The 17,161-nt window shown below is 45.4% G+C and overlaps 2 protein-coding genes across 5 annotated transcripts in view; one reads left to right on the forward strand and one right to left on the reverse strand.

Moving 5' to 3' along the window:
• Positions 1–3,821: 3,821 nt before the first annotated feature.
• On the reverse strand, positions 3,822–13,707 carry GPATCH11 (G-patch domain containing 11). Its single transcript, XM_019526916.1, has 9 exons — positions 13,519–13,707; positions 12,581–12,667; positions 11,701–11,927; positions 10,172–10,213; positions 9,971–10,091; positions 9,310–9,400; positions 8,439–8,549; positions 7,647–7,728; positions 3,822–5,050 (listed from the first exon to the last, which is right to left on the reverse strand). The coding sequence occupies exons 2-9, from the start codon at positions 12,631–12,633 to the stop codon at positions 4,995–4,997; spliced, it is 783 nt and encodes a 260-aa protein (XP_019382461.1). The 5' UTR covers positions 12,634–12,667; positions 13,519–13,707; the 3' UTR covers positions 3,822–4,994.
• A 158-nt stretch (positions 13,708–13,865) lies between these two features.
• The window catches only part of HEATR5B (HEAT repeat containing 5B), a 104,891-nt gene continuing 101,595 nt past the window's right edge, over positions 13,866–17,161 (forward strand). For all 4 annotated transcript variants that reach the window (XM_019526912.1, XM_019526914.1, XM_019526915.1 and 1 more), the window contains exon 1: positions 13,866–13,966. The gene's annotated coding sequence lies outside the window, so the exon portion shown is untranslated. The remainder of the gene's footprint in view (positions 13,967–17,161) is intronic.

Here is a 17,161-nt window from a genome sequence, read left to right on the forward strand (position 1 = left end):
TGTGCTGTATCTGCTCTACAGGTGCCGACTCCCAAGCCCAAAGCACTGTAGTGCTCAGCTGTGCCTCAGCAAAGTTTGTTGGTGTGCCTGCAGTGCTATACTAATTCAGCTGCCATTTTCCATTCAGAAACCAGCAAGCACAGAGGTGTCCTATTTCAGCACAAGGTCATGTTATAGACATACCCTGTGATACTCCTTACCTCCAGCATCATGTGTGGCACCTGGAATATATTTCCAGGTATAATGCAGTGTGATGGATGGTGTACAGATACTCAAGGTAAGGCAGGCATGAGGAGCTGTGTCACTGCAGTGCTCCACACAGGCTAATATACTTGGCTAGGAAGGGCATATTAGCATAGGTGGAGTGTGAGTTATTTGAACTAACTCAGTGGTTTTGACACAGCTCTCCATTAGACTTAGCATGGAGATGAATTCCAGGAAGGCAAGTAAAACAGACCACGTGGATGCAAGGGAGAATCATAGAATCAAAGAAGCGGAAGGAACCTGCAAGATTGATTCTGGTCCCCTGCCACGGGCAGGAAGTTATTGGGCTCAAACGAGCTCAACAAGGTGCTTGTCCAGTTTCATCTTGAACACCTCCAAGGATGGTGACTGCACCACACTCTCAACAGATGTGGTGGTCGCTATCCTTGGAGGTGTTCAAGATGAGACTAGACAAGCATCTTGTTGAGCTCGTTTAAGCCCAATAACTTCCTGCCTGTGGCAGGGGACCGGACTGGACGATCTTGCAGGTCCCTTCCGGTCCTTTGATTCTATGATTCTCCCCTACATTCACCTGGTCTGCTTTACTTGCTCCTACATCTGTATACCAACACGGCCATACCCCATGAGTTCTGTGGTCTGGGCAAAACTCTCCTGCTGTATGGGATGCGAATCTTACTGATCTGGGTTGTCCCAGCACCTGTCTTCTCAGGCTGGGTGGTGCAGGGCTGCTGTGGCAAAGACTGGTTGGGGCATTATTTTAACACCCACTTTAAATCAGCGCCTGAGGCTGCTGCCCCACTTGCCTTTAGTTATACTACTGGTTACCAAACCCTATAAGGAATGGTATTTGTAGTTAGGGGAGGTTGTAGTGCTTTCAAATCAATGAAGGCACCTCCAATAGAGTGGGGTGGCATTGTGAGAGCTCAGTAAAATAGTCTCCTGCCATCAATGTTGCCCAAGCCTTTCCCTCTTTTCAATGTTATACCAACTCTGGTCCTACAAAAGGAGATGGGAAGGGCTGCTGTTTGGAAGCACACAACAGCAGTTATGCTTTACATGTTACATGTACAGAAGCCTGTATTGATACAAGTGAGATATATTGTCCCAGTTTGAACCCTGGCTGAAGCAAGGTTTGTCCATGCCCTCACTCTCCCACCCCCAAGACAGCCAGTATTCACTTTGGCTCTTAACATTAGGCTAGAACAGGGGTAGGCAATATTTTTTGGCTGGAGTGCTGAAAAAACCACAATGTCTACTTTGGAAGGTGCTGGAGTGCTGACATGCTGGAGCCCGGAGCAGCTATTTGCAACTTTCTGGCTGTAGCCAGCCCACAGAGCTCAGTCTGCTTGCAGCAGGGCTTGCAGCCAACCAGCCGCCAGCTGGGAGCAACCTGGGCTCCATGGTTGGCAGCAGCTGCTTAGAGCCCGGGCTGGCGGTGGTGTGCCGAGCAAAATGGCCCCGCGTGCTATGCTTGGCATGTGCACAGGGAGTTGCTGACCCCTGGGCTAAAACAGGATAGAATTTAGCTATGTATTTTAAGCACTTCTGAATTTTTTGTAACCACATTTCAGTGTTTTCACTTCCCTGCTTTACCTGTGAAAAGCTGAAGGGTGTTTTGATGTTTTAGGAATTTCTAAAGATTGTAAGAAAGAGAGTTGGTCTCAAAATTTTTAAGAACTGGTTAAACAAATGCTTGTCTAAGGTGGTTTAGAGAGGGGTTATCCTAGCTATGCTTGGGGGATATAGTTGAGGATGGCCCTGCTTTGAGCAGGGGGTTGGAATAGGTGGCCTGAGGGCCCTTCCAATCCTAATGTTCTATAATTGTATGAGCCTGCCTTCAGCAGGCGGTTGGCCTAGATAATTTCCTGAGGTGCCATCCAGTCCTGCTTTCCTACTAGCAATCTGTTTGTCTATCAGAATGAATCACTGTATGCCTTTTTAAAAGATACATGGTGGCATATGCATTCCTAATTTTGTGCTTTGTTGAAATCTAGTAATAAAAAACTTTACTGCTAATCTGTGACTGTTTGTTTTTACATAGTCAGTATTTTAAATTTGTATTCTTCTGTAACAAACAAGATTATTTTTATTTCACTATATTTTAATGAATATGAGCACTTTCTTTTCACAATTAAAAGAAAATAACTTTCCTGTTTTAAGACTAATGTATGTAACCTAGTGACACAAAGTGCAGGTGAGACTACTGTAGCACAAAGAAAATGACTACTTTTAACTTCTTTTTCCCCTCAGAGTCAGGCTTATATCCTACTAGCATATTCTCTGCTGGCAACTGAAATTCAGCAACACGTTTCAGCCACATATTCATTAACTTCAGAAGAACCAGTGGTAACACATCAGTTGTCACATTCATCCCAAAACTGAATCACCTTTGGGGTTCACTGTCTGGCATACATGGATGTCCTAATTAGATTTACTCCTCTGGTGTTTAGTCTCTGTTCGTAGCTAGTGTGGAGCTGGGTTCAGTTTGGTGATTTTCATTATCTCTGTGTATTATATTTGATATAAGTGTAGTTAACAGTTTCATTATGAAACTGGAAGATAATCATGTGAAGTATTTAAGTGCACACCGAAAGCATGGTATGCCTGTGATGGGGGCAGTCCACTTCACAATAGAGAGGCAACTGAGAATAATGGCCCTTTAGGCTCCAGGTGTCTCGGGGAGCCCAAGGATACAGGTTTTAGCCATGTTGGTTTACAGGCAAAATATTCCGAACTCTTAGTAGAGGTGATATTTTTTTATTAGACCAACTAAATAGTTGCAAAATATATATATTTGCACGCTTTCAGGCTCAGGAAGACCAAAACTTTTTGGAGGGTTCTAGTGACCAGGAACATTAGAATAATGCTGATTGTGGGGGGTGGAGAGGTGGCTGGCTGTGTCCTTGTCACAGGTTAGCTAAGATAGAATCAGTGTCTGTGAATCTCAGGTTTTGGGGGTTCAATGACCTGTTGCCTGGACTGGTAGAGTCAGCAGAAAGGCTGATTTAAGAACTGTGGCAGGTCTCTCAGAAGGGGCTAAGCTGTAGCCAGATGAGGATAAGAAGCTTATTTTGCTTTTTTAATTCTTTCATCCTATGTAGTAAAATCCTTTTGTGGTTTGTTTCCTGATTGCCTGTGGAAAGGGTGATTTCTGGCAAGTGATATTTCAGGCTAGCATCTTCTATGGAGAGAGGGACCTATAATTTCTTCTCAACCGAGAAATGGGAAGAGGGCACCTAGAGCTGGCAGATTCCTTTGTTGTCTGCAAGGTCTGATATGCAAGGACAGCAGAGCTGAGGCTTTCTGGAGTAGGGAGCTCTCTCAGGGCAATTTTGGTCTGTTCCTTAGGGAAGTGGCAGCACCATGGCAAGTTTCTCCCATGGATGAGTTTGTAACACTTATTACATCACTTTCCCTTTCTACCATAAATTGTATGGAAATATTGACCCAGAATTCTTGTTAGGTCTGCTTTACAGTTATAGCTAGCTCTTTTAATTCAGTTTTTTTTTCATTCAGCTGGGATGACATGATACCAGATGTTGCTCGCTGACAACGCTGCTAACATTGATCGGATAAAACCAAATTGTACAAAAACATATTTACAAACATTTGTATTTAATGATGAACAAAACACATTAAAGTTACTAAATATAATGAAGAAGTTTCCATACAAACAACCATATTTACATAGGGCAGAAGTAACTGATTAATTTTAAATGTTTGTTGTGCATTCACATTTTCTTTCTTCAGCATTCAGATTTCTGGCTGCATTATGTTCACCAAGGATAAACTTAACTGAGATTTAAAGGTGCACACAACCTTGCAAAGAACACATAATAAATGAATTGTCTAGCACTGCCCAGAATAAGCACTAATCTACTTTACTATTCACTTCCCTGTGAAGCTGAGTTTTGTGAGTCTGTTCCATGCTTTATGCTGAAAAATGAAAGGTCAGTTTTACTTTAAGGAAAGCTGTAAGCAGTTGTTTGGGTACCTGTTCCTAAAGTCAAGTACTGTTCATTTGAAGCCTCCATGTATCCACAGTCGTATGAAAGTGAGTTTATGCTCTGAACGTAGGCAGCTCCATTTAAAGATTTTCAGAAATTCTATGCCAAAACTTTCTAGAGCTTTTGGGGCTTGTGCTCAGAAGTCTAAGACTGCAATTGCAGAGATGGTGCTGGTCAGTCTTTAATTGATTAGAACTGTGGTGAGAACCTCATAAATCCTGCCTGCACCTAAGTTACACAGCACCAATAATACTGGTAACTTGTAATTCCTATTAGATAGTGAATTCAATGATTAGCTTCCTTTTAAAAAATGTCCTTTTAAGAAAAAGGAGCTTAAAAATGGCATTTCTTATTCAGAAACAAACAATCGAAAGAAGTCAGGGGCCAGCAACCTTTTACAGTCGTGGGTCAAGAACAACATGGCTCTGGTCTGACATGAGCGGGGTGATTTAAACAATGGGCCTTTCCCCATGTCCGCCACTTCTACCAGCCTCCTGTTCCCGTTGTGGTGCTGATGTAGCTGGAAGTTGCCTGGCCCCAGTGTGCACACAAGTATAGGAAGGCAAAGCCCTCCAGCTCTGTGGGCCATATCCAGTGGCTCCTCAGGTCAGATATGGCCTGTGGGCTGTATGTTGCTGACCCCTAGTCTAAATTCCTCTATATGCCTTTCTACCTGCTTGATTTGAATGAATCATGGGAATTCTTTTAAACATGGCAGTGACTTTTCCATATTTTTCCAGAATTCTTTTTATTAGAGAAAATTTAGTCATGATCTGCAGAACTGTCTCCGGGGCAGTTTGAAGACAAGTCTTCTGAATCTAAAATGCAAAACGGAAAAAGGTATTTCAATAATTGGAAGAAAAGAAGTATAACCTGAATATTAAAAAAAGAAGAAAACAGAGTTTAGTTAGGTTAGAACATCACCTTTCTTCTCAATTAGTAGTACAAACCAATTCATTCCAGAAGTTTTGACTTGCATGTGAATTCTGATCATGTTCTTTCAGTTGAGGCTTTTCTAACTGGTGGCCCACAAGGGGTTAATTTGTGGCTCCTGCCTAGCTGCTGCTCCAGTCTCCAGGTTCTCTTCCCTCTTCTAGCTGTTGCTTCCTGCCTCCACCCTGAAAGTGGGGCAGTGCAGCACATTGCTTGGGAGGTCAGGGTTGGGTAGAGGGGATCATGCTCCTGCAGTTCAGCAGTTGTGGGGGAGAAGGGTACCCACAGAGGCATGCAGTGTGGTGGGGATGTAGGGGGAGCACCCACACAGTATTCTGCCGAGTGGCCTGTGCCATGTTTGGTGCAGCCCACACAGTGTGTGGCTCCTGTTTGTGTGGCCTCAGGGCTTAAAAGTTGGATAGCCCTGCATTAAATAAGGGAAAAAAGCAGGTCTTAACAGCATTCCTTGTCTTGCTTGCTGACATAGGAACCTGAAACACAAACTCCAATACTTCTAGTTGCAGAAAAGCTTAACCATTAGGCTATTATTAAAATAATTCCAGATAATATTCTAAATACTTCAAGCAAATTTTGATACTATCCCATTAACATTTATTAAAGGAACCAAATATTCTATTCTAAGCACAATTTCAGACATTTGTATAAACTTTCCCAATACATTTTCCCCCCACTTTCTAAGCTGGAATTCTGCTAGCTAGAGTGTTGTCCTGAGGGAGCTTCTTCAGCTTTAGGCACACAACTCCTTCAGCAACAGCATCATTTTTAAAGCTGCCCTACTTGCTATACAAACATTAGCCTGCAGGAATGTCTGAAAACATTTTGCCCAAAGCTAGATGAGATGGCACATGCCTCCATACAGTGACGTAAATCAAGCCCACAATCACCAGACAAAAAAAAGCAGTATGACATTGATGTAGCTTCATCTGAACTTCTAGATCTTCCTCCGGAAGATTATGCTGATCTGCAAGTTTCCATTTTGCTTCCTCAGGTCAATCTCTTTCTTTCATAGCATAATCTGACTTTTCTCGTAGCAGCCACTTAACCCTCTTCTACAGAGCACAGATGGAAATACAAGGGAATCCAGCAGCCTGCTGAGTGCACCTGACTCTGCCTCGATAGAACAGCAATCACTTTTCATAACTATCTACCAGTTGAGTGGTTTAAGAGGTGCTTATTCAAGGCTCCCTGGACCATACAATCATTGCAACTTGTCTAGTCCATGTTTATTTGAAGGCTCTGTTCTTAAGCATAACATCATTAGACCAGCAGCTGCTACTTTAAGGGTGCATCCAGATGAGTGCACATGTGGTATGTGGCACCACACATGCAGGTGTTTCCCCACGCTGCTGATTTGCACCGTGGGCATTTTATGACTCCGGGAGATCTTGGTGTCAAACCCCACCCCTCCCAAAAAAAAACCGTGCCAGAAAAGAGCAGGGTGAAGCATGTGGCAGCAGTGTGCATCACCCAAAACTGGAGCCTGGCCAGCTGGCACCATGTTCAGGCTGCCAGCCAGGGTCCCTGCTGCCAGATTGCTGCCACTGGAGCCCCGGGAGGCCCCCAGGACCCCATGTAAGGCTGTGGCTGCCAGGCCCTAGGTGCTGGCCCCAGCCTCCCCTACCTCATTTAGGGCAACTTGCTGCGCACCAGGGCACATGTGCATAGCCTCCCCACCCCCCATGTGCAGATCTAGGGGCACATACCCCCCATGCCCTCCCAGGGTGCATGTAGCAGTGGGAGCCAACCCCTCCCTGCACCTCTTGGACAAATCTTGTGGCTCACCCTGGCTGAGCAGTACCTGCCCCTGCCCTACTCCCTCCCTCACTGTGGGGTCTCTATCTGCCCCACCCCCCTTTAAAAACAAGGACAAAATATAAAGGGGTTCATGAACTGAAACTTTGAGACAGAAGGGGTACACTTGTTAAAAAAGGTTGAAAACCCCTGTAACAGCTGACTGAATCAGCTTTACGTAAAAGCCCCCAAAACCCCTGCTGAAGTTCCCAATCTTTACAGACACTGCCAAGCTAGGTAGAAGTAACACACTGCTTCTTTCAGTAAAGGGCGGGGGGGAGGTGAAGGTGGGGAATGAGTTGTTTTTAACATCTGCAAGTGGCTTGGTGGGTGTTTGAGCCCTGGAGTACCCAGAGTCAGTGCCAGGACTGCTATTGTTACACAAGCAATTGTTATTATACAGTAATAACTGCTGAAGAGCTCCAACTCTGCTGAGTACTGGGGAATACTTTTACCTCTCACTTGGTTGGTACCAATTGCCCATGCTTATTTTCAAACCAGCTAAAGTGGAAAAGAAATTGCATTGTTGGCATATGTAGGCATGATGAGAAACGTTTTCTAGCAAGATGTTGCCAAGCTGGGACAAAAACGGAGTAAGGAATGCAGAATATGGTTTCAGAAACATAACCAAAGGAAAATCATTTAAATATAAGAAAGATTTACTCTTACCCTCATAGGCTGTTCCACACCAGATGCAATATAAATGTTCCTCTCTTAAATAGGCTGTTAGGATTTGTAGCTTTTCTGATGCCTATTGATACACAGAGAAGTAAAAAAGCTTGAGAAGGTTTTACATGGCACACTTTTGAACTTTTGTCCCTTCTTAGCTTTTCTGTGCTAAAACTGAGCTGACTAGGAGATCACAAGGTAATTTAGCACACTGAAAACAGAGATCCCTAAATGCAACTTATGGAACATTTGGTTGGTCAAATGATGGTGGTTTTCCTCATTTCCAACTAAAGAATATTTAAAAGACAGCCAAAATACATTATCCAGCTGAATTATTTTAATGGAATAGTGATTTTTAGTGGGTTTTTTCATACCTTGTCTCCTCTGCAAATTGAATCAAGACTGACAACATTAGTGGAGTCTAGGGCATGATGCTCATCATTTTCAAAAACAACCGTGATTTTTCTATGCCCAATTTGAGATGCTTCTGAGCAAACTCGATGCTTCTAAGAAACAGGCCCTTCTAAGGTGTTAAGCTGAATACCTGAAAATAAGACACCCCAAACTATTGCTATTTTCTTTTGAAAATCGTAACCAAAATAATAACGTGGCTGGTGTTTAATTTCTAATATGCTCTTCTTAACAAATCAGCACACTTGTGCTTTGTATTCCTTCTAACAGTACTATGAGAACTCTTTGCAAGATACCACTTACTAGTTTTGAAAATACATATGTATGTAAATATTTCACAAAGAAAAATAGCTACATATTAGCTTTAGTGTCAGAACTCACACTTAAGTCTGAACTTTTATATTCATCCTCATCCTCCTTCTTCTCTTCATCTTTTTCTTCCTCTGGTTCTGATTCCATCCAGTACCAAATCTCTTTGGGCATTTTAATGTCCTTAAAAATAAAACAAAGATTAAAAGAAAAAAAACATCTCTCAAAAGGGTTTCCTAGTAGATGTAATCATTTTGATGCAAGTAATAGCTAAGCCAAGTAACATTTATAACAAGGCTTATAAAAATATAATTACACTAGAAGACTTGGTGTAAAACTGCTAAAACGTAGAATACAATGGACCACAGGTAGGCTCGGTTGTGGGTTTAATGCTTTTTTAAAGCAAATTCAAAAGGGATGTTAACTTAACTTTTGATCGGATAAAGTGTCAGACTATACCACCAACCATTCTCTTCTGTTATCAGTTCTCTTTATTGAAAATATCCACTTCCAGCAGGTAAACAACTCTTTTTAACACTTTGATATTTAAACACCTAGAGTTTATTGAATCCAATTATCATGCTATTTCTCCCTCAACTAGGATGGCGAGAGCAGCCTTGACTGAGGCAACTACCTGCCTCACCCTTATAGCCAGACAACTATTAGGAGGAAGGCAAACTGCAAATGATCAATTAACCCAAGGATGTACAACTTCTGTTATGTAAGCTATAACAGTCAGTGGGACACAGGGCTGGAGTGTAAGGATATGTACTTCCGAGCCCAAACACATGGCCAACCACTGCCGCCACCTCAGTCAAGCAACATTCAATATCATGTCATAATTAATGACTGAAATATCTCTCTCCATAAAGACTGACTACAATACAGCCAACTTTAACCTACAAATCTTCCTTCTACCCCCAAAACAGTTAATCAGCCTTACCTTTTGAGAGTCTAATTGCTGACAGGCCTTCTGGCTTTTTCTAAGGTCCCCTTCTATCTTACGTTCCTCTTGTTTGTTTTTGAATCTTACTCTATTAAAAATGTAGATCACACATAGACGATTTTTTTTTTATTTGTACTGGTTTCCTACATCAGTAACTTAGTGTCTTGGTATATGCAGACAATTCTCTGAAAGAGGATCAAAGCAAACTGTCCTAAACAGGGCCATAATAGTGTGGATATGTGTGTTTGTACATGCATTTGTGTTTCATAAATCATTGTGAAATAGTCTTTTAAAAGGCAGACTTCTGATTTAAGTACCAGTTTCTAAGAAAAGTCTGTATTTGCATTTATTAATCTAGGCACTGGCATTACTGGTCATAATAGTATGTGGTGCTGTAAAGAGAATATACATCTTTTAATTCTGATGCATCTGAACCAGTCTCTGTTCATTCTTTAGAAATGATTGGGAATTCCTGTACAGTTCAAATCCCAGCACACATTCGCTTGCACAAATGTTATTCAGAATTGACAACACATTTAAAAAACGATGGTCAAATCTGGGAGAATGCCTGTAACATGCTTATGAGAATGAAACCTGGATCCTATTATTATTACCTAAATATCTGTACAAGAAAACATGGCCAGGATTTTGTTTTTACCTAAACTGATCTGCAGCCTGTTCATCTGCTTGTTTTTTCATATGAATTTTCCGTCTATAGTTTTCTAGCTTTTCTTCAGCTTTCCGCTTTTTTTGTTCTTCATGGCCAAGCCCACTTCTGCCTATTCAAGTTCAAAATACCAGTGTGAGCAGTTCGAAAGCTTTGACCTCCAACAAAGGAAAAAAGATAAACGCCACATACCTGTTTTAATATTCAGTGGAATCGGCTCAACGATGCCTTTTCCTGTGTGGGGAAAAAGAGCAAAGACTTTAATGCAGCTAGGTCCCTCACCAAACCATAGATGAAGCATATCCAAGTAGACAAACTTTAGACATCAAACAATATTTCTGATCTTTTGGAAATTGATAAATTCAACATCAAGCTATATTTAGTTTTTCTGACAATAACCAAGTTGGATCACATGTGCCTTACCTTCCTCTGTTGTATTCCTGTCGTATAGATGTAGGCTGTTTACAGGATGCTGTCCAGTTCATCAAGAGTGGCATTTATTTGATGCATCACCCTTTTTGCAGTTAACAATAACAATATACCATTCTTCTGCAGCAGCTTTCATATGAGAATATCAGGATGCTTTACATTTCCCTAACCCGCTGCAAAATGTTACTGTGGAGTGCAAAGAATCCAGAAGGATCTAAACTTATAGAGCAATGGATCCTCATCCAGAAGTGTTACAGCATTGTTAATCTTAATTGCCCTTCTTGCCTCATTGTGTCTCAGTGCAGGAAGAAGGGGAATGGACACAAACTGCTTTCCAGATTCAATATGCAAGTTGGTATATATTGGGACTTTGACTCTTTAACCTCTGGCTGTACTTAAAAGTTCCCAGTTTGGAAATAACAACAAATTAAAGAGACTGGGCCCTGTCACGAGTGGTAAAATTCCTTTGAATCACTGGGCACATCTGAAATATCAGGCAGAAGCAAGAACAGTGTCTTCCTCCTTCAGATCCCCCAATATCGCTCACACTTTTGCATTTAAAATTATGTATATGCATCTACAATAGGGGTGTCAAACATATGGCTGAGCTCAAGTCAGCCTGTGGAACTGGTCCATCTGACCAGGAAGGCTAGTAGAAGTAGATGGGCAAAGCCTACTACAGAATTTGGGGTCCCTGAATCCTGAGGGACATGGCAATCGGCGGTAAGTCCTCGGCCCTGGCCCTGACGCAGCTGCCCCTGCAGACCTGGTCTAAGAGGAACCCATGCAGTCTGGATCCAGCTGGGGGCAAGTTTGACATCCCTGGTCCATAAAGTGCAAAGTCATGCCAGGTAGGAACATCCAAGCTAGATCTGCACGTGCAGGAACCGGAAGCAATATGGCTTTGGAAGAATGACACTACATATAGTTAATACACTTAGCTTCTCAATAGAGCTATTTAGCCCAGGTAGAGTATGCTAACATGGCTGTACTGTTTCCAGATCCACAGCTTGAGCATGCAGAGCTAGCCCACATATATCTGGCATAGCTTTACACCTTGCAGAGCTACTCTAACAATTCTTTAAGGCTTGCCCTTGCCTAGCTGCTGTTTCTTCTTTTGCAGGGCTAAGGAAGCAGTTCAGGACTGCTGCAATAAATAGCTGTTTTTTTTCTTAGAGAGCTATTTATTGAGTTCACCCAGAGATCAGTGGAGCAGATCATGTTATCCTTTGAAACTCACATTTTGAAAACTTGGCGCACACACACAAAAGGTCCCAAGTGGACAAACTTACCAGTTTTGCCAAGGGCCTGGCCAGTTTTGTACCCCATCTTTTGAAGCAGAGCAAAGCCTTTGTTTTCATTTCCTAATGCACTTTGCAACACAGTGTCACGTCTCTCTTTTTCTTCTTCTTTTATACTCTTCTGTCTGTTCTTCTCATTAGCTTCTTTCTGCCTTTCTTCTTTCTGAATAGTTTCCTTCACACGCCTCACCATTGGCAATCCTGGCCTTACATCCTGTCTATACGGAACAACAAAAATATTGTTTATTGTTACTGAGGAACAGAAAACATGTCATAACAGCATAAACCAGTAAATCAAGACAGTGAGAATATTAAACAAGCAACTTCTGGTGGCTGATACAGGTCCCTGTTAAATACTGGCATAGCAGGTTGGCCCTCTCTATTCTAACTCTAGTGATAAAACAGCCTCTGCAAGGACAGAAAATTTAGGAACAGAGAGGCAACAAGAACACAGAACAAAAACCTAAGCTGAGAAACAAATAACCTGTTTATACTTATCCAGATTTTTTAAGTCACTCCACTTCCTTTTTAAATTCCTACTTACGATTACTGTATCTTTCAGGGCAAACCTTCTCATTTTTGCTTTTTGTGAGAAGAATCTGGGCTGCTTGAGGCATGTAAAAACCTTTTTTAAGTTTCTGACAGTAACGATTCACCAGTCTCTAAGCTGTTAAGCTGGGAACCCAAGAACAGACCCACCTAGTTAGCTCAAGACTTTTAGAAGTTTGGGCCTAAATTCATTTTGGGCAAAAAATATTGCTTGTGCCTTGTGTGAAGATTTGACCCTTAGACAGTTACCTGGTTGCTTTAGGTTGTTCCCTAACATTACAGAAAAAAGCAGTATGGCTACTGGATGCAGAGACATACTTACTTCGTATTAATGAAAATATCGGACATGTAGTCATCTTCTTCCTCTTCTCCCATGTTCAATATCTTTGCCCTGCTTAGATCCTCCTACCTATATATAATGAAAATGTGTTAATGACCCATTTTTCTTTTGCAAAGGAAGTAAGGAGCCTGCCTTGGATTAAAAAACCCGCACTGCTCTACATCTGCTGCATGTAGCACTAGACCAGTGCCAAAAATACTGTGCGACTGAGACACTAACAACAATTCCACAATACTTGATGGATTATCCAGCCTACACATTATTTATGGTTTTAACTGCCTCTCACAACCTAGCTCAGTAGTGCTCAGCCTCCAGCCCACTGAGCCTGGGCTCCTCAAGTGAATCTGGGGGAATGGTGGCAACATTAACTGCTGCTGCCAAATTTCTGGACCTGTTTAGAGCCCCACGGGGCAGACTCATAGAGAATGAGGGTTGGAAAGCACCTCATAAGGTCCTGTCTACAGTGCACTTTAATGTGCATTAGCCTATTTTAACGCAGTTTAAAGCACCACAAAAAACCCCATGCTCTTTAGCTAATGTGCATTAAAATAGGCTACTGCGCATCTTTCTAGTACCTCACAATGGAGGGCATTTTTACGTATATAAGTGCTGCAGCAGTGTGGAGCACTTTGAAAAGCATCCAGCGCCGCATCACTTTCAGTTGTACAAGCAGCAAAATAAGCATCAGCGCTACGAGAATGGCAGTGGTGCGCTTTTGAACTAAAACACATATAAAGCACTTTACTTGAAAAGCACACCGCCACCATTTTCTGTGCGCATTTTGCCACTTGCGCAAGTGCATCTGGCACAGCGCACGTCAGGGCGCAAGCAGAGTGAACTCAATTCATTGAGTCTGCTCCAGCCTGTCGTGGGATGAAAAGGTATATATGCCCAGAGGTACTAGATTTAACACGCATTACCTAAAGCGCATTCATGAACGTGTAGATGCGCCAATCCAGGCCAACCCCCTGCTCCAAGCCGGACCATCCCCAGGGACAGGCGGCGCCACCTCCCGGGGCGCGTGTCCCGGCCCGGCCCAGCCCAGCCGTGCGGGAGGCGACCTGCGGCCCGCGGGGTAGCCCCAGCGGTGTTTGGTACTACCCTCAGCTACCTGCCCACGATCTCACCCAACCTGCCGCAGGCCCAGCTAGCGCATGCCCAGCACTGGAACCAACCCGGAAGGAACCTTCGCAGGAGCCGCCCCTTCCCCTAGAACAGCCCCGCGCCCCTCACCCGCGTGCGGCGGCCGTCTGCGCCTGCGCAGTCCTCCCCCCTTCAGTTGCCCGGAAAGAGCTAGTGCGCCTGCGCACCCACTTGGCACTTCCACTCCGGTCCTTCCTGCAGCTGGTTTGGGGGTCGGGTTTGGCGGTGAGTGCGCGCTAAGGGGCCGGGGGGCTTGCCATAGCACCCCCCACGAAGAGCCGGGGGGAGGGGGTGACATGACGCAGTCGGGTGGGGCGGGGCCGTCCCGCAGGCGCAGCCTTGTTCTGATTTGGACTTCAGCGCCGCGGAATGCTCGGGGGGGATGGGGGGACACTGGACGCAGCGCTTCTCCCGGGGCAGCGCGTGCACACAGCGCCTTTCTAATCCGGGCTAGCACGGGGGTGATGCGCTCATTGCTCTCCCCTCCCAGCCTGGTAGGGCGTATCCCGGGACAGTGGCTCCATGCTCTATCCCGAGATAAAGCAGCTTATCCCGTTAGAGCCCACAGAGCTGCGATGTCCTGCCTCAGGCGAGTGGTTCTGCACTGACAGCTCTGGAGAAGGACAAGTGGTTGGCAGGGTCATCCAGGGGTGCCCTCTTGCCTGGTGCAGCCGCTCCTAGCTCTCTGGAGCCGAGCAAGCGCTCTGTGATGGGCCCGCGGCTCAGAAGCGTGAGTGAAAGAGCCGGGTTCGGCCTTTCCCGGGGGTACCTCGAGGCCAACAGGGTTTAGCCTGGCTGTGCTAGGTACTTACTGCCAGTTGCCTCAGAGGGTCGTCGGATACTCCCGGGTTTTGGCTGACTGGGTTTCGCTGCATCGTGGATGTCGGACTCAGCTGAGGCCCTGGCTGACAATGGTTTGAGTTGTTGCACACCTTGGCGGGGGCAGTGCCAGTAGCAGCGGAGCAGGCAGCCACTGAGCAACTGAGTATTGCACAGTCCTCGCTGGCCCTCAAGGCCCCAGAGTCCATGGCAGGCCCTAGCCCCAGCTTACTGTACCCATTAGTAGCTGGGAGTAGCTCCATGCGTGGGGTCTGTCCTGTCAGGCTGTGTGTTTGACACCCCTGCTCTGCATTGGGGATGGTCCTGCTTGGAGCAGGGGGTTAGACTAGATGATCTCCTGAGGCCCCTTCCAAGCCTAATTTTCTGTGATTCTGTGATGCATTAATGATTTTGCCTATTTTCCAGTTGTAGGTACTTTGCCCAGAATGTCCATAGACAAAGCCAGAGCCAGCACCATTTCTAATTGAATTCAATGGAAACTTACCCTTTGTCTTCTCTGAATGCTGCATCAGGTTTCTGATACTTGTCCATGACTTTCTGGTTTGCCTGCCTACATGTCTTAATATATTGTTTTTTATGTGTAGAATTGGGGCCTACACATTATAATACCATTTAGTTCATTGCTGTCCTGTTTGAAGGCAGGACTGGGGTCCATGAAACACGAAGCTTGGAGGGACCTTTCATTGTTTCATAGTTTCTAGTGTCGGAAGGGACCTGAGTAGATCATCTAGTCCGACCCCCTGCCATGGCAGGAAAGAGTACTGGGGTCAAACGACCCCAGCAAGGTGTACATCTATCCTCCTCTTAAAGACCCCCAGGGTAGGAGCCAGCACCATTTCTTTTGGAAGTTGGTTCCAGATCCTAGCTGCCCTGACTGTGAAGTAGCGCCTCCTGATATCTAGCCGAAATCTACCCTCTGCCAGCTTGTGACCGTTATTCCTGGTCACTCCTGGCAGTGCTCGGGGGAACGGGGACCCCCCCAGTGCCCACTGGTCCCCCCCGACCAGTCTGTAACAGGCCACTAGATCCCCCCTCAGCCCTCTCCCGTGGAAGCCAAACAGGTTCAGGTCTTGTAGCCTCTCCCCATAAGGCCTGCCGTGCTGCCCCCTGACCACGCGAGTGGCCCTTCCCTGTACCCCCTCCATGCTGTCCACATCCCTCTTGAAGTGCGGTGCCCAGAACTGGATGCGGTACTCCACCTGCGGCCTGACCAATGCTGCATAGAGGGGGAGGATCACCTCCTTGGACCCCCCCCAAGATGCATCTGTAGATACATGACAAGGTACGGTTGGCTCTCCGGACTGCATCCCCACACTGCCGGCGCATGTTGGGGTGGGGGTCGGGGGGGGGTCCAAGATCCTTTTCCGCCTCTGTACTGACAAGAATGGAGTTCCCCAACCTGCAGGCACGGTGCTGGTTGTTCCTCCCCAGGTGTACCACCCTGCACCCGTCGGTGCTGAATCCCATCCCATTCCCATCCGCCCACCCCTGCAACCTGTCCAGGTCCGACCGCAGCCTATTCCTCCCCTCCAGCGTGCCCACATCCCCCCACATCTCAGTGTCATCAGCAAACGTGAACAGGGTGCTTTTTACCCCCTCGTCCAAGTCACTGATGAAGATGTTGAACAGTGCAAGCCTGAGGACCGAACCCTGTGGAACCCCACTGCCCACATCCCTCCAGGTCGAAAATGACCCATCCACCACCACTGTCTGGGTGCGGCCTGCCAGCCAGTTGGCGACCCAGTTGACTGTGTGGGTGTTGACACCACAGTCCCCTAGTTTCTCAATGAGAACAAGGTGAGAGACAGCGTCGAAGGCCCCCCAAAAGTCCAGGAAGGCCACGTTCACTGCTACCCCTGCTTGGTGATCTGATCACAGAAGGCCACCAGGTTGGTCCAACAGGACCTGCCACTAATGAACCCATGTTGGTTGCCCCCAGGCATGATCTCCCCCGCTGGTGCCTCGCAGACATGGACCAGAACAATTCTCTCAAAAAGCCCTCCCAGGATTGAGGCAAGACTAACTGGCCCATAGCCTCCCGGGTCCTCCTCCTTCCCCCCCCCGAAGATGGGAACCATGCTGGCCCTCCCCCAGTCCTCCTACCTTTGTATCCCTGTGATGGGCATGACTAAGTTTAAATTCTGTGGGGAGAACAGAGGTTATTGGATCGGTATCGGCTGATACGGTTGATTAATCATCACCTATCAGTATTGGCCAAGAAAATCTTTATTGGTGTACTCCTAGCAAGAACCTTAGCCCAATTCCTACATTGGGCCGTGAAATCTTGTCTCCCCCAAGAAGCCCTGCCCCTATAGCTATGCCAGTATAGCTGTGATAGCAAAGCCCTCTTGTCTAGATGCAGCATATACTGATGCATTTTTCAGCCAGTGTAGCTTCATCATTACCCTAAATGACATAAGCTAACAAAAGCACTCTTCTCTTGACATAACTCTGTCCACTCCTGTGGCTTTGCTGAGATAGGTAAGTTAGTTTTTTTCACACCCCTTAATGGGTGAAGTTGGTAAAACATTGTTGATGTAGCTTGAGTTGGATCAAAGGTATTTTCTCTGTAACATTCTG

Source organism: Gavialis gangeticus, unplaced genomic scaffold, assembly GCF_001723915.1.
Source record: "Gavialis gangeticus isolate Ggan-Ray unplaced genomic scaffold, GavGan_comp1, whole genome shotgun sequence".
Taxonomy (NCBI): Eukaryota; Metazoa; Chordata; order Crocodylia; family Gavialidae; genus Gavialis; species Gavialis gangeticus.